The sequence below is a fragment of the Spodoptera frugiperda genome, chromosome 10, assembly GCF_023101765.2.
Source record: "Spodoptera frugiperda isolate SF20-4 chromosome 10, AGI-APGP_CSIRO_Sfru_2.0, whole genome shotgun sequence".
Taxonomy (NCBI): Eukaryota; Metazoa; Arthropoda; class Insecta; order Lepidoptera; family Noctuidae; genus Spodoptera; species Spodoptera frugiperda.
In genome coordinates this window covers 6896874-6922226 of record NC_064221.1, presented here as the reverse complement: position 1 = coordinate 6922226, position 25353 = coordinate 6896874, and the positions used below count along the sequence as shown (strand labels likewise).

Sequence of the window (25353 nt, the reverse complement as noted above, 5' to 3'; positions counted from 1 at the left end):
GCGGCCGGTCGTGTCGAGCGTGTGTGAAGATTATCACTTAGATTAGCTAGCAGCCGACAGCTGACGTTTATTAGAAACAGGAAGCCGTGATAACTGACACACTGATCTGGCTTCTTTGCACTATGAAGTTAAGACCCAATTTTGCTTGAATTGTAAACTAACGTGTTGTGTTGAGTAAACACCTTTGTTGATTTTGTTCTATTTTATATATTCTTCCACTAGACACCATGAACAGCTCATGGTGTCTAGTGGAAGAGCTTCTCATTGACATTAAAAGGGGAGTTTATGATGAAATGATATCTGTTAAATAAAGAAGAATGGAAAACAATATGTATATCGAAATAAAAAATCTAGAAATAGCGGCAGAATCTTCTTCTGGTTTATTTTGTTGCGGGATTCAAGACAATTATTTATTTCATTTAGACTTCAGTGTTGTTATTTCATGCTTGTATTTACTGTACCTATAGATCTGGGCTTACACTAGTTATATCAATTCTGAGACGTTGTGGCGGGCTTGTCCTATAAAAAAGATTCAAACCAGGGTGGGGCAATGTTTTTCAAAAAAGAAAATGACTCAAATCAGTGTGGGGCAATGTTTTTTAAAAAAGAAAAGAAAAAATAATAATTTACCAAAATTTTCTATGGAAACCAGGCACAAACAATCGAACGTAAAATCAACTGCGCAATTCGTCAGTCATCGTGATTTTCTAAAGGCGAACCGAAGCTTTATTTGAGCTAATCCATCAACTGAGACTATCCATCATGCGTGCCTTAGTATCAGATTGGCTTTCAATCTTAAGCGAATATTTCTATTGTGGCTATAATGAGATTAAACCTTAATAATATGTAAATACGTTGTTTATTACTTTAACTTATTTTCGAGTGAAATTGACGGATGACGGATGTTTTTTGGTTAGAAGTGAGTTTTGAATTTTTGGTTGAAATTGTTTTGATGTGTTAAATGCACAGTTATGTATAAAGACGATGTATTAAATCGGTTGAGAAGTTATTGATTATCGTGTGAAACTATAATAACTTATTTGAAGCCGAAACCAAAATTTTGGACAGAAATTAAATAAAACGTCAGATACCGACATCAATTGATAAATTGAGAACGTTTATCAATTTCAGCTGTTATTTTTTTATGTGTAATAAGGGGCAAACAGGTCACCTGATGGTAAGCGATCAGCACCGCCCATAGTTATCCTCAATACCAGAGGAGGCACAGGTGCGTTGCCGGCCCGGAAGTCGAACCCGAGACCCCTTGCATGGCAGTCGCACGCAATCAACCACTCTGCTAACGAGGCAAGGAAAATAATATATCAAAAAGTATTGTTATAAAAAAATATAACTTGTACAAAACAGAATAACTCCGCTTAGGAATATGACAAACAAGAAAGAAAACAAAAGAAAAAACACAATGATCTCGTAAACTTGTCCTTTGAAAATAAGTTTTATTTGATCCGAGTTGTCCCTCCTGGAGTTTTGTTGTAAAGCCGCTGTTTTAGTTACGCGCAACTGGAGCGTAAATACTTAAATTTCTTTATTTATGTATTTATTCTTCATGCGGACTTAATGTTAGTGGTATTCTTACATGTCAACTTCTGCGTGTAGGGAAAGTTAATGGTTTTTGAAATTTTGGCGCTGACTAGCTAACCCGGCAAACTTTGTATCGTCACTTCTTCTTACCTTTTAAACCTGCCCTGGACTTCTCCAAATAATTCAAGATAAATTAGCCAAATCTGTTCAGATCTGATCTCGAGTTTTAGCGAGACAAAAGAATTCAATAATTCCCAAGGTCTTTTCATACCGAAAATATAAGACATTATGTTCACAAATTTTAAACTCTTACACAATTATCTATCAAAATAGAATAATCCCGCGTAAATCGACACACACCTTAATCCCTCCACGGAGAGAGAGACACAGGCCAAGTTTAATACAGTTCACTGTTTGTTCAAGTGTGTGCTATATATACAGACATGACGAAAGCATTTGATTTCGTCGATCATAAGATTTTGCTGGAAAAATTATATTGCTATGGAGTAAGAGGGAATATTCTTAAACTTATAGAATCCTACCTAAGTAACAGGCAACAATGTACAGAAATTGCTAGAATTTGTCCAGTCACTAAACTAGAAACAATATATACCTCGACATCAAGACCAATTAAATATGGTGTGCCTCAAGGTAGTGTTTTGGGGCCCCTGTTGTTTCTAATTTATATAAATGATTTACCAAAAATAACAGAACATGAAATGGTACTTTTTGCTGATGACAGCACAGTGATAATAAAATGCAAAAATCCAAATACCTACCAAATGGACATAAATAACACCCTCTCTAAAATAATTAACTGGCTAAATGATAATAATCTCATTATAAACCTCAATAAAACTAAAATAATGCACTTCCATCAGCGAGTGGAAAATACTCCAATTAATATCACGTACAACAATTCGAAAATAGAAGAAGCCAACATGACAAAATTCTTAGGTATTACTATAGATAAAAATTTAACTTGGAAACCACACTTAGATGAAGTTCGTAAACGATTGAGCAAGTCAGCATATCTTCTGTTTCAATTGTCAAAAAAAGTTAACGTTGAGACGCTTCTAATGGCGTATCATGGATTGGTATCCTCGGTTTTAAGGTATGGCGTTGTTTTTTGGGGCCAGTCAACAAATAGAGAATTTGTATTTAAATTGCAAAAGAGATGTATACGGGCGATATATGGGATAAAAAAAACTGACAGCTGTGTTCCATATTTTAAAAAATCAAAAATTTTAACTCTCCCAGCTTTGTATATTTTAGAAACCGCAATTTTTGTCAAAAATAATCTTAATTTATTTAAAAAAATGGCTGATGTCAAAAAAATACCCATTCGCTCTCAATACCTAAACACTTTATGTAATTTAAGATGTAAAACATCATTATATAAAAAAAGTTTTTTCGGTGTTGCTCCTCAAGTATATAATAAAATACCAGATACAATAAAAAAAATGCCCTTATCTAAATTTAAAACTACATTACAAAAATTACTTATTGAAAAGTGCTATTACACTTTGGACGAATTTCTTAAGGATAAATTTGACAAACAATAAGAATGCAATAGTTATACCTACTTTATTTGACTTATTATTGCGCTCTGTTAATCCGTACGACCTTTGTTATGTGTGTATGTAGGTACCTATGTTTAACAAATAAATTTCTGAATGTAATAGGCAATAATAACCTACGACTACGACTTATAAGGCTTGACATTTAATTTGGATGTTATTTATAATTTGGAATATTAATAATGTATAATTTTATTGTTTTTTTTTAATTCTGATGTATATTTTATTATTGTGTGCCTCAACGGCGGGACATAGCTGAACTAATTTTAATTATTTAAGATCTGTATTTATAATGCATACCTATGGTCCACAATAAAGCTGATTTGATTTGATTTGATTTGATTTGACAGGCACAGTTTATGCGAACCGACACGTTAACTGTGCAATGTGTATGCGTGTGTATATATGTGTGTGTGTGTGTGTATGTACATCTCCTGTGATGTTTTATGTTCCCTGTCCGTTTTGTTTTTGTTTTGACAGCACGTCTGCTGTGTTTCACTGTCTTACGAGTTACGATTCATGGTCAGGGACAATAGTGTTTCGTTTTACATTATTATGTGTTCAAGTTTTAGCTGGCGAAATACATAATACGAAATTGTTTTGTAATATTTTCTGAACTCCTCTTGATACATTACTTCAAATAAAAGCATGACTAAAATTTTTCAGGTACTGTATAAGTAACTCTTTAACTTTGAAATTGAGTGTAACTTTATTAATGTTTATCGTTTCTTTCTTTACAGATGGACAGTGAAATGAGCCAGTGATAGTGTTCAGTGATCAAGATGGCGGTGAACAGCCCCGGAGGTTATCCGCCCGTTTCTCCTAAACCACACACCCCAAAAAGCCCACGACACTTCATATTTCCCCAGAAAAGTCCTTCCATAGCATCTAGCACGTCTTCGTCCGGATACTACACCCCCCAGTCTGGCTGCAGCTATGACAAGCACAACCAGCCCCCCAAATCTCCAATAGCTCACGGACACAGAAGTCCGATGTCTCCAAGGCACTTCAATTTCCCCCAAAAGTCCCCATCCGGCCGATCGAGTCCTTGCGTCGAGCGCGCCAGCCTGCACTACACCACATCTCTCAAGCACAGTCGCCGAGAGAAGTCCAGGTCGCCAAAACCGCCTCCCGTGCACATCCACACGAACCCTGGCTACGTGTCCCCCAACCGTACGAGGAAACTATACAGTTCTACTTCCACAGTGAGCTCGCCGCGACTCGTGACGTCACCGAGCATAGTGTCCAGTCACACGGATGACTCCACTGATGCAATGCCGGGCACTCCGTCTGCGATCCTTCACGACGCAGATGACGAGGCTACGACGATATCCTCAAAGATCTGTCGAAAGTCGACGTCAGATTTGACGGATATGACGGATGATACGCCCCATACTCGGTCGACGAGCATCAGTAGACCATGTTCTCCGATGCGTAGAGGGTCTATGAAGGGCGGTTTGGCGTATTTGGCGAGTAGACGAGGGTCAAGAGAGTCTACTATGTCAAACTGCGACTCTGTGGAAGACATAGGTCCTCTGAACTTCCAGAACACTATGAGGGGCCGTCAGAGGAGGACGTCAAACTTTTTGGAGTTACCAGGTGAGTTTGTCTAATCTGTCCGCTCGTATCTGTATCGATTGACGAGAGCTGCTCGTGACGCACAGATATGACTTTGATGAGGGTTCGCATTGATTCGAACTGATTAATTATTCAATTTTATCCTTAACGTGCTCAGGTTTCGTTAATTTTGTATCGCATTCGGTTTTCACCACTTTAAGTTTGAGTATACTGTGGTCTTAGTATTAATAGATAATGAGAGTTTTTGGGATAGCAACCGCCTAGCAATGATTATTGACATTAATTTGAAAGCAAAACTTGACGTCAGAGCATTAATATAAAACACCAATATATTGAAGATTTTAAAAATAAAGACGCCAAGAAATGATGACTGAAATGACACCAGACAAAGTGAACAAAAGTGACAAAAGATGAAGGTTACATTAATAAAAGAAAAGAAAGAAAACTAATAAAATCGACCACCGGAATAATTTTAAGTCAAATAATAAGGCCATTTATCTCATTATCGCAGGCAACACTCCCATTTTATTGAAGACCAATTTTTTTATAGACAGAAACCGATTCGTTACGGAATTTCTAGCAATCACAAGTACTCGTACCAATCCGATTTTCATAATTTATAATAACACAAAAAGTTTCAAAAAGGGCTCCGTTCCGATCTTTACAATTCCAAATTGTAAATCAATATTGAAATGAGATTTAAGGTTTAAATTGGATTACAGATTTATTGAGAATCTCATTAATAATTTACGTTTCATACTGTTATTGTTTTGTTTAAATATGAATTCTATAGCTTTGACTGTAGTTAAGAGGAATCGATCAATTCTACGCTCTTTGGATTATGTTACGTTTGCTTGTCGGTGCGTGGGTGGCTGTGAAATGGCGAGGTTGTTCCTTTTGTAACTCATATTCTTGTATCTTGCTAGGGATGCTTATGGGTATAAGAGTTTTATGGTTAGCACCTAGTACGTAATTGTGTTTGATTTAGTAGACTTATTTTAAAGGGAAAAATCATCCATTGACTTTGATTTAAGAGACTTATCGTCGGTTCATATCTGAGGGAAAATACGTCGAGCGTATCATCGGTAGCACTAACGTATCATCGGTTGAGTGTGAACGGTCAATTGTTATTTTATACATTTGTCTGTTCTGGCGTTAAGCGACGCATGCTCCTTCAAATATTAACCGAGTCATTAATAGATAATAATATTATCAGCCCATAACCACCCATGCATTGTCAAATTTTGCATTTTCTCAACATTAGAGATAGTTTGTCATAATCTTTAATGTGATAACATAAAACCAGCAGATTACGATTTAATTGAGAGGGAGAAATGATCGAGTTGTAGAAGGAACGAACCAGATATCGAACATAGATTTGGGAATCAAGTTAATCCATTGGCTTCGGTTGTCTTATCATCTGAGAGGTAGTCGTACCTACATTTGTGTTATGTTATTCTTTAGTAAATTGCTTTACATGTGGATAAAAGGGAGATTTGCTGGCATTGTTTGACTTATTTTAGTACCTGTTAAGTTGACAAAGAACAATGCAAAGATATTTCTTTAATTAATTATATAATTGTAATAAACAATAGTTTTAAAGGTATTCCTTTAAAAATATTGTTTACTAGGGAAGGAAAAAAAATGAATTATATATTTATTCCTAAAAAATATCACAAGTGCCTATCATTTATTCGAGGCGGCCAATCAGCGCGCTAAACGCGTTTTCGTTTCGAATACTTTAAACGTAAAGTAAACCGATATTAATGTACGGTACAAGCCAACTTTAAAAAAAAAATCAAAAAGAAAATCCTTATCATAAACATATCACTTAGAACGCTTTTACAAGAGATTACTGTCACGCCACACTACATGATATTTTTATGAGCACTTTTATTTCACACCTGCGTCGCGGTAATAACGTACAACGGAGCTAAATGACATCACCCGGGAACGACCTGTTGCTCTAGACACGAACACGACATAAATGGAAGAAAAACTACGATTGCGAACGGTAGGATTTCAATTCGTGTGTACCTGTCTCAATTTGAGTATTTGTATTCCAATATCTGCGTCTAAGTTTTGTTTCGATTTCTTTTGTGTGATTAGGCACTGATATGTCTTGACATTATATGTTAATAATTGTCTGTCAGTCTATCGATCAATGAAGCTAGGTGCTGCTATCAGTCGTAAAATGTATACTACTGACCACAAGCCTCACTTCATCCGGAGCTGCGGATGACCTAGCAGGAGTATGAACGGCGTGGTCTTTAGTCAGTAAGAATCTGACGCTACCTCTCGCCTTGTCTAAGGCTTTCGCCTCTTCAAGTCAAAAAGCCTCAATTTATAACTTGTCAAAAAGCCTCAATTTGTGTCTTGGGGGGGAAACACTCAAAAGGTGCCTAGCTTTTTGGGGAGAAAGACTAGGGATTGTGGGATTTTCAGCACCGATGTCAGGGGCATCGAGTCTTCTAATTACACCTGCTCCAGAGCCCCTATTTTATGCCACGTCCCTACAAATACACACATAAAGAGTTACTAGTCGACTACTTAATATCATAACTTACCTACTCACGCAGCATTTGACTGCACACGACCTAAATGAGCTAAGTTCTATTTGCACAAACTTCGACGCCGGTACAACTTACGAGTTTAATCCGTCTTCAAAGACCAACTTCTGTGTGTACTTAGGCACGTTTTGATGTCCCTGTTTTGAGAAAAATACTTAGAAACACGTGCCGTTCTATACTAACATCAGAGAAGAATATCTTTTATTTTTTTTAAAACTTTGCCCCACTCTACGATTTTCTTCTGTGTCGTGGGTGCGTTTACAAACATACAATTTCACATGCACATGACATCCAGACCCGAAACAACAATTTGTGAATCACACAAAGAGTTGCTTCGTCCGTGGCAGTCGGTTGCTTAGCCATCGCGCCAACCGTGCAGTCGAATATTGAATATTGAATATTATTGCCACCACGCTAGCTCTTTCCGTGGGTTTTATAAGAGTCGACTAAGGGATCTCCACACACAACGTGGACAGACGACCTGATTAAGGTCGCAGGGAGTCGCTGGATGATGTACCCTTAATACAAGTTTGCTTTACGTTGAAGAAAAACGAAACAAGATTGCGTTCGGAGAGGAATCAGAGCGCCAAACGCGCTACAGGTCGCTTTTAACCGGCCTATCTTGAAAGTTATTGGGGGATGCCAATGTTCAGTCGTCTCATGGCTGATATGATGATGATGAAGGGACTTTAAATTTAAGTATGTGCATTGTGCTTCTTGAAAAAGATAGTCATAACTTATGACTTGCTTATGACTCATAAGCAATTATGACCATTTTAACCATCAGAACTCGACCTCATTATATGAAATTTCAAAACCATATAATTCCAAAAATTTCACTTCCTATACTTCCTAAGTAATTAAAAACAATAAAAAATGTTTTTGTACATTTTAAGTGGATAACTGAGCAACCCACTTTAGGATGTTCATTGTATGGTATAGATACGCAACCGTTTTCTCTTAATCGATTTTCAACCTTACCCTTTCGTAATAAGGTTGACGGTGTAAGCGGGTATACCTTGATGTGCTTTAAAAATTTAGCACTGTCATACTTTAAGAGTAAAGTTTTCCAATCATTTAACTTTTCAGACGAGTTGTTTAGTTTGTTTGTATCGCGTCTTTATATTTGTTTTCTTTTGTTTATAAAGATCGACGGCTGAAGGGTTAGTGATGGCTGGGGAATTCTCTTTTTAGTTTTATGAGAGACATATTTAAATTAAGACGTTTTATTTGGGTACTTACTTGGAAAATAATAATGAATTTTTGATTGGATGCGGAGGTGAATGAGCAGACAGATCTCCTGGGGCCATAAGGACATATCACACTTTAACGGCCCCGCTCCAACACAGCAATAAACTGGTCATTTGAAGAACATTAAATCTTATGACGTATGATATACCTATTTCATAACGTCAATACAAAAAGGTTGTAAGCGCGCGGTCCACTCGCTGACTGCGTGCTATAAGCATTTTCGTATTTTTTCCAAGGCAAAAAACACCGAGGCGCAGCCGTGCCATGTCCGTGCTCTTTATGTATGTGGATAGTAATTAGTAGTTTTACAATTGTATAAAATTGATGACATAATTGATGTAATAAAACTATTCAGAAACTGTAATTATGAAATTAATGTTAAACAATTTAACAAGTTTTGTAATAGCTGACTAAGTCTCCTGTTGGTAAGCATTCGGTGTCATTAATGGGCATTAGTTTGCAACACCAGAGGAGCTACAATTCCAGTACCGGCCTCTTTGGTAGTCACGTCAGTCTCTTTCTTACACATAGAAGGTTTTATTTCATTTATACAATTTTAGAAGATGGTAGTTAGCTTCCTAACCTCTAAAACGACACTAAGGATCTCCTGTCTTATGACATAAACCAGTATTTTGTTACACTTTGTTGTTTTTTTACATCAACATTTAGAAATTACGGGAATAAATCTCAAAGTCGTTTTATATTTCAAAGGCCTTAAAATTCTTTAGAGGTGTATTAAAGGGGAATGTCTTTTAAGATTGTAACGATAAAATTTTTGTTCTTACAAATAAAATTGAAGGTGATTTGGATAAATGCTTTCTTTGGATTATTTTTTCAGTAAAAAGTCTTTAGAGCAGGATATTTCCCACACGAATAGAAATGGATCTTTTGTTTTCATATTTCGGTAATATTTGCACCTCCTTGATAGATTTACAGCTGTGCTATTCTAAAAAAAATACTTTAAACACATCAATTTGTACAACATTTTTGCCTTATCACAAATTGAAAAAGCAATAATTCTAAAGTTAATTTGCATAGTTATTTCTGATTCTGTGTTAAGATTAGTTAAGTTTATTGAAAATAAATAGCTTTGACACTAACGCCATCAAGTGATTAGGGAAGTGAGTGGAATTTCGTCAGTTGAGTCAGATTTTCACGTTTTGGTTTAGACGTTTTGACCTTTTGAATGGATTTTTTTACAGCGTGACTTGCCAGGTGACTAATAAGAAATGGATATCAGAATAAGTAAATAGGTATAAATAAACTTCAATATTATATCAACGTTATTTATAATAACTGATATATTTTACATCCTCACTCAACCATTTTTACCCAACCCTATATCTACGAAGCAGTCTTGCGATAATTCGATCAACGCTTCAGCTACAACGTAATTAATAAAATACTGAAATATTCAGATATTTCAGTAAATATTTACATATTTTGACGCCTCCACTGATTAAGTCTTGGAAACTAAATTTAAACTGACATTAAAGTTTTTCTTGTCGTTATTTAAAATACGTCATACCTGAAAACGTCTAGACAAGAGAACGCTCAGTGTCTTGAAATAACAGGGGAGAATATTTAATTTTATCTTTATGAGAATTTGCTGGTATTCATTTAGAGTATATTGATATTTTGACTTAATGTTTGTTGACTTCTAATTAAATTTACATGGGCCATAATAGGTACTAAAAACAAAGCTACTTTATAATAAATAATCCTTTAACATGTTTATATCTATGTATGTATGTACGCGTGTAACTTTGGAAAGACTGCTTTAATTGAAACAAGAATTGTATTGTGAATCTTATTGAAAAATAGTAACCTATGGAGTTTCTTGCCCATACTTCTCCATAGGTATCTCCACGAGCAAATAGCTTCACTAGAGGATTGACCGACAGACAAACGTTGTTATTATTATTTTATTTGCTTTAACTTTCAAAAGTGCCTTCCTGGTCTATTTGAAGTAAATAATTTTGACTTTGATTTACAAAGATAATTAATTTTCTCTCTCTCTCTAATGAAGATTGTTTACATACTATACAAAAAGCTAAAAATAGAAACATCATAATAATATTTTAACAAAATACTTATTAGATGATGTATTATAAAAACATCATCTTCTATACATATAATAAAATCGTAGAAAAGTGCTGTCTGTACATTGAAAATAAAAATAAAAAAAATAGCAGGGGTTATTGTTATGTCGATGTCGAACCCAAAACTGTAATTAACTTTTTTTTGTCTGTTTGTCTGTGTGTCTGTTTGTCTGTTTGTCTGTGTGTCTATGCGCGCTAATCTCAGAAACGGCTGATCCGAGTTGGATGCGGTTTTCACAAATATATTGTGGTATGCTTCAATTTACATTTAGTGTTTGTTTCATGTCAATCGGTTCATAAATAAAAAAGTTATGTCAAATTAAAGAATCACGTCGAACACTATTCTATGCTTATACCATTAATCTCCGCAACTATTTGACGGATTTGGTTGAAATTTGGTACAGATATAGCTTAGAACCTTAGAAAGGACATAGGATAGTTACATTCATTTGGTTGGGTATCGGCCGAGCGCTTCGGTACTATCGTAAAAGAAGTGTATTATCAGTCGTATGATTATTTGTCTGTAGTGGTCCTGCTGTTTCGTATACCTATCTATACATATAATAAAATCGTAGAAAAGTGCTGTCTGTACATTGAAAATAAAAATAAAAAAAATAGCAGGGGTTATTGTTATGTCGATGTCGAACCCAAAAATGTAATTAACTTTTTTTTTGTCTGTTTGTCTGTTTGTCTGTTTGTCTGTTCGTCTGTGCGCGCTAATCTCAGAAACGGCTGATCCGAGTTGGATGCGGTTTTCACGAATATATTGTGGGATGCTTAAATTTACATTTAGTGTTTGTTTCATGTCAATCGGTTCATAAATAAAAAAGTTATGTCAAATTAAAGAATCACGTCGAACATTCTATGCTTATACCATTAATCTCCGCAACTATTTGACGGATTTGGTTGAAATTTGGTACAGATATAGTTTAGAACCTTAGAAAGGACATATATATATTTTTATTTCAAAAATCAAAAAATAAAAATAAGAAATAAATTATTTATAAATAATTCTATGTCGATCGTTACACGACTTCGGTTCATGTTATTGTTTTAATTTATCGAAAAAAAGTAAATAAAATAATAGTAAAAAGGTATGAAAAAAAATAATATCAATATAATAAAACATTTAGTACAAAGAAAATGCTCTAACGGAGTATAGATAATTCTATGTCGATCGTTACACGACTTCGGTTCATGTTATTGTTTTAATTCATCGAAAAAAAGTAAATAAATAGTAAAAAGGTATGAAAAAAATAATATCAATATAATTAAACTTTTAGTACAAAGAAAATGCCCGAACGGAGTATAAATAAATCCCACCCAAAACATAAATGTGAAAGGCTGCCAAGTTCGATAATATTGAAATGCTTCGCCTATAAAAGAAGTGAGATCTAAATAAGTACCAAGTTCCATACACAGACCTCAGTTAAAAATGATATAACAAGTTGGCAAGTTTTCACACACTTTGTTATAAACCTACTAAACGCAATGAGTCAAGTATATAATTTTCTATTAAAACTTGCCAACTTATCGAACTTGGCAGCCTTTCACATTTATGTTTTGGGTGGGATTTCATTTATTTTTGTAAGGTTTATTTTCTTTTTTTCTTATTTTACTTCACTTTGACTAACCTTCGTAACGAATTTTAGGTCGGTACGACCATTGGAAGATATAGATAATTTTTTGTTTTAGTTCCTTAGGGATAAAAATTTACACCTTCATTATTTTTAAAACCGACTCACACTTGGCCATTTTCAGATTTTTTCCTTTACCTTGACCTAAAGACCTACCTCCATGCCAAATTTCAAGTCAATACGACCATTGGAAGTGGTCTAGGTTTTTGATGAGTGAGTGAGTGAGTCAGTCAGTCAGTCAGTGAGTGTATAGTAAAATTAGCGATTTTCTGACGTCAATATCTCAAGACCTACAATAGGTACATTAATGAAATTTTGTATTTTAGATAAGTAAGTAGATCTCGACAGATACTAGAAATTTCATATGCGTAGATAAAATAGATTTTGAGTTATAGGTGGGTCGAACTTGGCCCGAAATGGTTCGTGTAATATAACCCACGGCCGGTGTGTCGGTTTTTTTGCTCGAACTTGGCGGACACACTGCCGTGTGTCTAGATAATCCAAGTTGTCTTTATCCTCGATAGATGGCGTTGGGATCGAAATAGATCGCGCTATGGTTTCGTTACATTCATTTAGTTGGGTATCGGCCGAGCGCTTCGGTACTATCGTAGAAAAAGTGTATTATCAGTCGTATGATTATTTGTCTGTAGTGGTCCTGCTGTTTCGTATATTCTAAATTGGTTTCGTTGTATTTGTCAATTAATAAGTTTATTTGTTGGGTTTTCCTGGTTTTTTGGTTAAACTATTTAACGTAGGTTTAGTTTGATATCGATTATTAGTAGTTACTGTAGTTAGTTTTTTTAATAAAATTGTAAGTCTATTTTTTTTTTAATTAGATTAGATTTAAGTCGTTTCTTTTAAATTATTTAGTTTAAGCTTGGTTATTATAGCATAGAGGATAGGTTGTAATATAGTTTCTTTTTTAATTGTTATAAATTCGTAATTCGTAGCTTTCTTTAGTTTTAAGTTAGTTTAAGTCCGTTTTTAAACTATTTTTTCAATGCCCTAAGTGAGTATACATCTATTAAATTCAAACGCAGAGCTCATTATATTGATTTTTGAAGAGTTCCCTGGAATATCTTCCACATCTCATTTTTGAAGAGATCCCGCGAGATCGGGAACTATGTGGTTAAAACCAAAAATTTGCCGGAAGTCACTATTCCACGCGAACAAAGTCGCGGGCAAAAGCTAGTTCTAAATAAATTGGTTTCGTTGTATTTGTCAATTAATAAGTTTATTTGTTGGGTTTTCCTGGTTTTCTGGTTAAATTATTTAACGTAGGTTTAGTTTGATATCGATTATTAGTAGTTACTGTAGTTAGTTTTTTTAATAAAATTGTAAGTCTAATTTATTAATTAATTAGATAGATTAGATTTAAGTCGTTTCTTTTAAATTATTTAGTTTAAGCTTGGTTATTATAGCATAGAGGATAGGTTGTAATATAATTTCTTTTTTTAGGGTTCCGTAGCCAAATGGCAAAAAACGGAACCCTTATAGATTCGTCATGTCTGTCTGTCTGTCTGTCTGTCCGTCCGTCCGTATGTCACAGCCATTTATTTCCGAAACTGTTGGGCCTACATAGTTGAAACTTTGTATGATGATGTATATCGTTAACCGCTATTCGAATTTTGAATAAAAATGAATAAATTTAAAAATTAAAGGGGGGCACTCCATACATGGAACTGATTAAAAAAAAAAATGTAAAACCAAGTTATTTTACAACTTTTATATTATGTCATCTACTTGCTGCTACGGAACCCTTCATGGGCGAGTCCGACTCGCACTTGGCCGGTTTTAATTGTTATAAATTCGTAATTCGTAGCTTTCTTTAGTTTTAAGTTAGTTTTCACCTTAAGTTCGGAAAGATTATAATATTTCTTTAGTTTAAGTCCGTTTTTAAACTATTTTTTTCAATGCCCTAAGTGAGTATACATCTATTAAATTCAAACGCAGAGCTCATTATGTTGATTTTTGAAGAGTTCCCTGGAATATCTTCTACATCTCATTTTTGAAGAGATTCCGCGAGATCGGGAACTATGTGGTTAAAACCAAAAAATTGCCGGAAGTCAATATTCCACGCGAACGAAGTCGCGGGCAAAAGCTAGTTGAAAAATAAAACACGTGAAGGTTTTAATTTTTTAAACGATGATTCTATTGTTTGTTTCAAGGATCAGTTTAGCGTACACATTTCTCATAAATGAAACACATTCAGCCTAAAACAACAGCCTGTAGATTACGCAAATATTTGTAGCGTGCCGTCAAAATCTGTTTGGTATGTAAAATAGGTCAATATTTAGATTTTTCGCTGTGAACTGGTGTAGTAGACTGAGGGTTTGATATCCGTATCACGGTACTTTTCTACCAAATATGTGTATGATGCGTTTGGCTTCCACCAATCATATTCATAGCTTAGAACGGTGGTCAGCTTAGATATTATTATGTTTTTTATATGGAAAGACGTGCTATGGATGCGTGTTATAGATGTGTGCTATGGATGGCTTCCTAACTATCGATACATCGCATACTCGAGCTGCACATCTTACTCGCACAGCTACAAAGTTTCAGTTGAAACGGTTATACATATATAGTTTCACAGCTTAGCTATTACATCTTCGTGGCATAGTTACATAGCACATCTCTGGTCTTTCTGGTTATTTTGTTTAGACCTACATTTTAATCTTTTCTATATAAAAAACATCAAGAGTATCATCTAAAATGTATTCCAAAGGAAACCAAACAAAATACATACTCTAATAAAATATAATAGATTTCTTCATAAAACCCTGCCTTTTGTCACTTCAGGTACTATACAGAAGCACATCCAACTCAACCATCTCACCAAAGTCATTCTCAACTTTAATTCTAAGATATTAAAGCTGAGAATTGGCTGCGGTATTTGGAAAGTTAAGGGTAGTTTGATGTGCTGGTGTGCGTACAATTGGTGACAGATTATGAAGCCCTATCGCGTGATACCTGATGCGATTCATTCGTCCCTTTGCCAAAGATATTGATCGAAGCTCAATGGAGTATTAGAGTTATTGTTATTGAAATTTGATGTAGTTGAGGGGTTTTGGTTTAGATAAAATGGGTCCAGAGAGGGTTTCAGATGGGTTTCAAGGTCATTTAAGGCATGGCGTATTTGAACTGTAATAGTAATGGTTTTTGAATGCAATTAAACCTGAGTAAAACACTTTGGTCACCACGTTACTCTTCTTTCGATTGCGGTAAAAGCAGACTAAGCAACTAAATATTAAATAGAGACCTGGGCCAGAATAGTGCTTTCTCTGATCCTTTTTAAATTATGTTCACCAACCCGCTTGCTAAGCGTGGATATTATGGCAAACTTTTTTATGGTGCTTCCAGAGATGTGCTATGTTACGTTACTGGAGATGCATTTTGGATTTCACCAATTATAATCATTGATCCACATAGGTTACTTGGCACTTAGCTAGTGGAAACGAACTCAGCTAAGCTATGTTTTTTAAACTTTTCATAAAAACTACCTATACAACTACAAACCCTTATCTTCATTATTCTTTAACAACAAAATTAGAACACAATTATTAACTGGACCCTTTGTCAGATGTTACAGATTAGCTCTAAAATGGTGACAGATTTTCTTAGATATTTCGAAGAAAATAGAAAATGAATATCTTATTTTGTTTTATATAACCGTGGGCAGTGACCGTGGGTGAAGGAAATGTTAAAGGTATCGTTTGGTAACTTGTTTGTCTCAGAATTATGTATACAGGGTGTCCCTGAAGTCGACGTCCAATAGGCACCAGATGATCGGCAAGGTTCCAAATGTTATCAGAAAAATATTAAAAAAATTCTAAGTCCTACAGTTTTTAAATTACAGTGACTTATGTGTTATCCACGAAAAAGTACACCCTGTGCCAGTCTTTTGACTCTTGTTGCTACAAATCTTTATTTTTTCGTCTGCAGTCTTCCTTACATTATCCTGAATAGTGATCCAGTAATATGGAATCATAAATTCTTAGCCAACTGCTTTAGATTGGAAAACATTGTTAGTTTTAGAGGAACCAAATACTCTGAATAAAATTTTTACCTTACTTTAAGTGACTGTACTGAATAAATTATGTATGGCGCTAGTAGTGGCAAATTTCACCAAAGTTGGCGCATTTAATAAGGATTATAAAATGGTATAGCACTTTGCACATTATTTCTTAAATTCGACACAAAAAAATATTTTTCAACGAAACTCCGTTTCGATGAATTTATTTGAACTTACTAAAAATTCTTCTAGTGTACTCAAATCATACGTTACAACCTCGTATGCACTAGACAGCACTTTGCACGCTATTTGTTATCATCATGTTGAAAATCAGCGAGGATCTCTTGTCAAACAACATTGTCTGATTACCCGTGATTTCACTTGCAGCATTCGTCGGCAATATTATCGCTAGACGAACTGGTGTTGTGCATCTCGAGCCATCGTACCCGGGCTTCGGCATTTTAGCTGAGCACTGGCTTTTTTGCGCCGTGTTGATTATTTATTTTTTAAATTATTTTTTGCTTTACCTGCAATTCCTTGTAACGGTGCAAATAACTCTTTCTTGACAAACTAAAGAATATTTGATGCTTCATCCCGCATTTGATCACAAGGCATGAACACGTAACTTAATCGGAGGATACACCCATCTCTTTTTTTTTTTTTTTGATGGGGATATGACGAGTGATTGTGCGTAAGGGCTCATGTATACCATACCACTACCGCGTCGATATGCTGTGTACATGAATCTGCCCCGTCCGTTCCTTTTAATTTTACTACACATTTGATAATGTGTTTGATGCAATAATATTTATTGTCAATATTATTTAGTGAAACATGATACACAACATCAGTTTCCTAGTAAGTCTAGTAATATTGCCGACGAAAGCTGCAAGCGAAATCATGAGTAGACAGACAATGTTGTTTGACAAGAGATCCTCGCTGATTTTCAACATGATGATAACAAATCGCGTGCAAAGTGTTGTCTAGTGCATACGAGGTAACGTATGATTTGAGTACACTAGAAGAAATATTAGTAAGTTCAAACAAATTCATCGAAACGGAGTTTCGTTGAAAAATCTTTTTTTGGTGTCGAATTTATGAAATAATTTGCAAAGTGCTATACCATTTTATAATCCTCATTAAATGCGCCAACTTTGGTGAAATTTGCCACTATTAGCGCAATACATAATTTATTCAGTACAGTCACTTAAAGTAAGGTAAAAATTTTATTCAGAGTATTTGGTTCCTCTAAAACTAACAATGTTTTCCAATCTAAAGCAGTTGGCTAAGAATTTATGATTCCATATTACTGGAGCACTATTCAGGATAATGTAAGGAAGACTGCAGACGAAAAAATAAAGATTTGTAGCAACAAGAGTCAAAAGACTGGCACAGGGTGTACTTTTTCGTGGATAACACATAAGTCACTGTAATTTAAAAACTGTAGGACTTAGAATTTTTTTTATATTTTTCTGATAACAGTTGGAACCTTGCTGATCATCTAGTGCCCGTTGGACGTCGATTTCAGGGACACCCTGTATAGTGTAATATTTTATTGAACTAGTCGTTCTTTTTTTAGTTTTAGAAACTTACTGCCTACTCAGAGGCATTTAATAACTCGAACTCGGACAACGGTGACCGACGCTAGTAGAGGAGTAGCTTTAAAGAGTGTTTTGTTCGCAGTGAAAGGCTTAAACTATTACTTAGTAACAATTTTGTTCGGAAAACTGAGTATTATAATTTAAAGTTTTTTACATACAATTATATCGTCATGCCTTTAATCCCCGAAGGGGTAGGCAGAGGTGCATGAGGTTTAAAGTTTTTTATAGAAGAATAATTAGTGTAGGATTGTCGTTTGAAATAAAACTGCCATGGTAACTGACCACGACGTCTCTATGTAGTGTGTGATGTGAATAGTGTGTATGTTTGTCAATCGCATCCACGACACAAGAGGAAATCCTGTGGGGTGAACTGTTTAAATAAGGCTTTCAAGTTAAGAATTTAGAGCTATTGGCTAGGTATTTAATCACTAAAGTGTTTCAATGTAAAACAATACGCTTATTATTATTGCAGAGCACTCATTGAGTTATCGAAATAAAAAACAATCAAATAATGAGTTTAATTAATCAATAATAATAAATAATTTTATTATAACTTTCGTGAAACATACTAAATTAATTTACTCACGTATTTGTTTGACTAGGAGTTCCTAGTCAAGCAGTTACTGGACAGCGCGACACATGACGCGGTGATTGTCGCGGAATACTGCTTATGAATATGAGCTTCTAGCATGGATTGAGACTAGTCGAGTAAGCCGATAACATAATAATTAATACAACTCGTTAGCTAGTTCTCACTTAGCTAACGGAGAGTACTTGCATAGACACAATCTTGTAGCCAGGATTATTCATCAACAACTTGCTTTAAAATACAAACTTGTTGAATCTGAAGTACCGTATTATAAGTATCTGCCTGACCCAGTTCTTGAAAATGGAGATGTCACACTGTATTGGGATCGAACTATCATCACAGACAGGGCAATTGTTGCTAACAAACCTGACATTGTGGTGATAGATCGACCAAGCCGTCGCACAATGATAATTGATATAACAATCCCACATGATGAGAATCTTGTGAAAGCTGAAAAAGATAAAGCTAGTAAATATCTTGATTTAGCTCATGAGGTTGTCGACATGTGGGATGTAGATTCAGCAATCATTGTGCCGATAGTCGTATCTGCCAATGGCCTTATAGCCAAAAGCCTCGACCAACACCTGAGTAGGCTAACGTTAGACGGTTGGATCAAGAGCCTGATGCAGAAGGCAGTACTTCTGGACACGGCGCGTATTGTCCGGAAATTCCTCTCTCTTGAGCCCTGACCACCGGTAGCTTGGATTTATCCCGTTACTGGTGGGCTACTGCTTTTTATATTTTTAAATGTTTTTTTTTTCTTTTTAATTTAATATTTAAAAATGTAACAAACAAGTATAAGAAATAAATGAATGATAAAACATACAACTAAATAGTTAAAATAAGGATTAATTGAGAAAATTAATACATAAAACACGAGTAAAACCACAATTAGCCATTTGTGGAACCTACACCTACGTACGACATTGAAAACAATTTATTTATACGTTAGAATATGGCTTGAAATAAATGGATCTTGGTAAACGATGAAACATGATAGCAGGAAATGAAATACTCTCAGTGTTTCCTGCGACTGTTTGTTATATATACATATATGTATTGTACACGCGTATATGTGTATGTATCACAATAAATATCCATAAGGTTGGCTCGCCCACGACCAACAAATCGGTGAACGATTTTTACGGTGAAATACAGGCAGGATATTGTACCGAGTTTTTTTTAAATGGGTAGGTGTTACAGTACAACTTCTAAGCAAAAGATACCAGGTTAGAAGCTAGAAATTGGATAATATTAAAAATACTAAAACTGTAATATGTGTTGTTACTTTACCGGCTCTTACAGCACTGCAGGAAGGTGTAGGAGTTGTGATGCAATTACTAAGATTAAAACAAACTTAACGTGCACTACTCCAACTCAGCAATTAACTTGTCATTTAAATTAGATCTTTAAATCGTACGTCGTATGATAAATTTCATAACATCAATTTAAAAAGGCTGATAGCTGACTTTTGCTTACTGATCGCCGACAGCGAACCACCCGCTAGGCGAAAGTGAAACAACGTCGCATAGTATTCGTTACCTGCGGTGATAACAAGTTTCAACTTCGCGCTCGGTACACCGTCCGCGCGCTTGCACCTCAAGGGCGACGCGCCGTAGGCACGCTGGCAGCTAGCGGTAACCACATTTCATTTCGGAGCCGTGGTCGTTAAGTGTATGTTACGTATACTTTGTAGTTACCACACAGCAAAACTAGACATTTTTCAATTCGTGAATCGGATCTTAGATTCTGTACTCGGCAGTTAATTCTGTTCCTTAGATTGGATAGTCAATAAAGTCTAAAGAAGCTTCAAAATTATTCAACATTAATACATAAAACATAAAAAGAACTGATTTTTAGATTGTAGTGTGTGTGATACCTCGTCCTTATAAGTAGGGTAGGTTAAATGTATTAGTACTTAAAGGTAATTGACTTTTGACTGCTCGGTTGGCGCGGTAGCTAGGCAACTGGCTATCGCGCAACGTGTAGCGGGTTCGATTCCCGCACGGAGCAACTCTTTGTGCGATACACAAATTGTTGTTTTGGGTCTGGGTGTCATGTGCATGTGAAATTGTATGTTTGTAAACGCACCCACGACACAGGAGAAAATCCTAGTCATATAAGAGTCAGACGTCTCCTCATTTGCTCTCTAAGTCTACATTACATTTATTAGCAATAAGAGTATTATTATCTTAAGAACTTATTTATAGGACATAGACCAAGCTATTATTATAATATTCTAAGTATACGGCCATTCTAGTGTGCTCCATTAACATGAGAAGCGAGACGTTGATGGCATCGCGTTATTTGCATACGAGCCTTGTTATTATGTGCATCGACTCTACTAATGACTGCGCGGTTGGTGCGCTGGCTGGGTAACCGGCTACCGTGCTACGTGTAGCGGGTTCGATTTCCGCATGGAGTAACTCTTTGTGTGATCCACATATTGTTGTTTTGAGTTTGGGTGTCATGTGTATGTGAAATTGTAAGTTTGATGAAATTATTAAACACACTCACGACACAGGAGAAACACCCAGCGTGGGGCGACATTAAAAAAATATACATATTAGTATCAGTGGGAATCAAAACTGGCTGAGACTTATTAAGATAAATTAAAAAAACTTACCAATTATCCTTAATAGATTAGAATACTGCTTAATTATATTGCTAAGTATAAAAATTCTTGGCAATTTTATTAAACAAACAAACATAGCAACAATTTTCTAACTAAACTCATCAGATTTATCAATCACTAAAGAGTACATTACAGGGCAATACTTTTACTCGTATTAAAGATTCTACTCGTATTAAAGAACACAAAACTTTACAACTATAGTAAAAACTTCTTTAAACAAAATTTATAATCGAACCACGAAACAATTTCAATTTTAATACAAATATTTACTCAGTACGAAGTTTATTAATAATCTCTTAAGCTGTTTAATACGTTTTATCTAATATGAAACCCGCAGCAGCCTTAGATATACATATACGTATGTACATATAAGCTACCCTTATCAAAACCTCTAATTCTGAGAAGTACAATATGACATTTAGTTGTGTTATTGTGACCTATAGATTATAATAATATCATCTGGATTATTAATTAATTGTATTTCGTAATTATTTTGTCTGTAGTCGTAATGGCTTAGGGCTAGTGTTAATTTATAGGTATATAAATTGATCCGGAGCTGCAGACTACCTAGCGGGTCATTGGGGCTTCATCTCGAAAATTAGGGGTAGGAACGGAGTGGTTTTTAGTCAGTAAGAGTTCTGAGTTATAGAATGATTTTCTTCTCTAATAAAATAGATGAAATATATTAAAATTTTAATGATAAAAGAAAAGATTAAAGAAATCTATACTAACATACATACATTCATAAATTCACGCCTGTCTCCCATGGAGGTAGGCAGATACTATGGAATATAATTACTACTATTCTGGAATACCTTATTCGCTGTTTGTTTAAATAATTGTAGTTTCTGTTAAGTTAATTTCATTCAAATTGTTTTACTAAGATAACAAAATTGGCGTAGCTAAGTATAACATCGTAGGTCAATTACTACGAAATTACTACGGCGTAGCAAACGCCTACGAAATTTATCTTTGTTAGTGGATGCCGAAGATTGTTGCATGCTCTATGTGTTAGAGATTACCATTATCATAAACCTTCTCAATGACTTCCAGATCAGCAGAAAATATATTAAATTGGTGGAAGTAGAATTGTATATTATCCCTAGCATTTGATCAATATGAACGGTTAAAATAAATCTAATGCGAATGGGGCCAAAGTTAAGACAATCAAAATATTATTAACCCATCTGACTCACGACATAGTCTACATCTTTTACATAGTATATTGAGGTTTACATCCATAGAATTATTCATACATACATATCGAAGTTACCTAAACACTAATTCCTTTCTCGTCCCAATGTATTGAGTACAGTGTGTGTCTGAAATATTAAATAACATGTTCAGCATTGTTGTAATTACTGAACGTAACCCCAATAATAACGATTTTGTCTTTATTCGTCTATGTCCTAGCTCGGCACTACTTGTCTCTAACTTTCGTGAGACATACTAAATTAATTATTATGTTATAGAAATATTCACGTAACTGTTTGACAAGGACCACGATTAGTTGACTGACAAAAAACCACCCCGTTACTACTCCTGTTTTTCGAGCTGGAGCCCCGGTAAACCCGCTATGTAGTCCGGATTTAGTCACACCTGTGAATGTAGCACATAGGGTTGGCCCTAAAATGTTTTATGAACGACCAGTCTCTGCTGTGATATAAAAAGTAACCTACGTGTTTAAAGATCATTATCTACCATTGTTCCAAATTTCATCCCAATCCTTTCACTCATTTTAACGTGATTGAGTATCAAGCATACACACACAAACTCACAAACCTTTGCATTTATGATATTAATAAGATTCTCTCTTTTCTAATGATAACAACATTTTAAATTGTTTACTAGGCAAAGTTAAAGTTTTAGTGGTATGCTTCAACGACATAGTAATAATTATTTCATAATATAACACATAAAGTTATATATATTATACTTAATTAACGTTGTACGCTTCTCTGAGTTCGAGTATATCAAATGTGAGAGGTCGACGTATAGCAAAATATTTTGAAGATGATTCTTAAGAGTTTTACAAACTTTGTTGTTTACTTGTAAAGTTGTAGTTAGTTTTCTAAGACGTAGGGAGCAAAATGTTAAAAGTCAAAGGTTTCTATTTGGTAAATAATATGTAACTTATGAAGTCTTTCAATCGCCTAAGTCAAGGTGCTTATAAATCTATATCTTTACTTATATATGTATAAAGCTGAAGAGTTTGTGTGTTTGTTCGAACGCGCTAATTTAAAGAACTACTGGTCCGATTTGTATTATTATTTTAGTGTTAGATATTCCATATATCATAAATTAATGTGAAAGCTTGTGTGTTCGTCTATTTGTCCATCTTTCACGACAAAAGCTAAACACTAACATGCTAACACTGGTATTTCGAAGTAATATAAAAAAACCTTATCTTTTGTAAAGCAACCCAAGCCCTTAAAAGCGAGTGAAGGTGCGAGCAAAAGTTATTGTTAGATATCGCGATGAACGAATAGTCACAAAGAGAACTTCGAGGCTCCCAATTGGACATCACTAGTTCAAATTAGTTGGACCAATGTTAAACTAAACAAAGTTTCCAAAGGGATTCATAAGCGAAAACTTACTAATTATATTATATTACTTGTTTCTTACAAATTATTCAAGATGAGGGTACTGTTTCTGATAACTTTGGGATACATAAAGTTGCTGAGGAATTCTGTGGTTCAATATTCTAGTTTGTATAAGATTATGTAATATGTTAAACTAATAATAACGGTTTACTCATGTAAATATATTGAAAAAAGGTCTACTAGTTTCGAATCACAGAGGGACTCTTCATCATGAGTAGCGTGATATTATTTATAAAATTATTATTTATTTAGAATCAACACATCAACAACCCAATGCGATAATATTGTCACTCAATATACAAACTTTCTTGAATAATAACCATAGGGCTTATAATTTCTAATTATAAGTTTAAAATCGCCAACTCACATTAAGCAGGCGTGAACCTTCCCCGTGATAGAGGACTTTGGTTAGCAGTGGACACTAAAAGGATGTTCATGTGATGTGTATGGATACTTAGTATTACAATAAAATTAAAAGTTAATTAAAGTAACGCCTGTGGTGTTGTGGGTGTCTTGGAAAGCGCTGATTGCTTACCATCAGGTGATTATCCTGCTCGTTTGCCTCCTATTCCATAAAAAAACAAATACCTACACAATATATTAACATAATGTACAATATATTATAGAGCGAGAGCCAGTGACTTCCAGACCTTCCTTAAAGTATAAAAGATGTTTTTTTCTACACATACCTCTGATCCCTAGGTAGTAGGCAAACCCAAAATATAGATCCTGTTCGCGATGACTTTGGGATATAACGGGCAGTAAAGGTGAGTAAAATTATGGCTCAAATTCGACATAGTATAAAGATTAGTTTTCATAAATTTTAGCTTACAATCATATTAGAAACCACCTAGTCCTCAATAGACTCGGGACGGGAACAACCCTTTCTCAGACACCCTTAAACTCAAATAATTTATAAAGCATTTACTCTTTAAGGAAAGGTAATATCTGGGAGTCGCAGGCTCTTAGTCTATTCTTGTTTTTGATCAAAGTATCACTGTTCCACCATTACGAAAGGTCACGACAGGTCATATACTAGTCTAGACAACGTCAAATTATTGTCACATTACTGAAAGAGAGACTCTTTCATATATATTTTTTATTATAACAAAAGATAATATACAAAGGTTCCGCAGCAATAGAAAATATTATAAAAGGGGTTGACCTATATTGAGTTACCAAAAGCCACGCAATGGAAAAATAATTTCACATTTTTAGGGAACAGTGAGTAAAGTTCCCTAAGAAAAGGAAGATCCGCTGATCAGGCGAGGTGATCGTGTCTGGCAGGCTTTCTGCCCAACTGTTTATCATTGGGATTTTCTATTCATGTAGAAGCCGGTAAACCACACCATCTGATGTCATAAGTATGTAAGCAATGGCCGTCGCCCTTGGACACCCGAAACATCAGTGGCGTTTGAAATGCGTTGCCGACCTTCGGGGGATTAGGAATTTAAGGGTTGTTGGGGAATCGGGGATTGGGAAGGGGGTAATTGGGCCTTCGGTAACCTCACTCACACAAAGAAACACAACAGAAAACCGATGTGAACATAATCTGTATCACTCTGGTCGAGTCGGCGCATTCGTGCCAAAGTATGGCTCTCCCACACTTAAATCTTTGTCAACTTTTTGGTGCCTCAACTATATATGAGACTA

General features: G+C 35.0%; 1 protein-coding gene across 1 annotated transcript in view; it reads left to right on the top strand.

The window, feature by feature from the left end:
• LOC118277540 (uncharacterized) overlaps positions 1-25353 on the top strand; it is a 150624-nt gene that overhangs the window by 77646 nt on the left and 47625 nt on the right. The window contains exon 2 of the mRNA XM_035596381.2: positions 3860-4718. Coding sequence (XP_035452274.1) covers positions 3902-4718 — 817 coding nt within the window. The 5' untranslated portion in view covers positions 3860-3901. The remainder of the gene's footprint in view (positions 1-3859; positions 4719-25353) is intronic.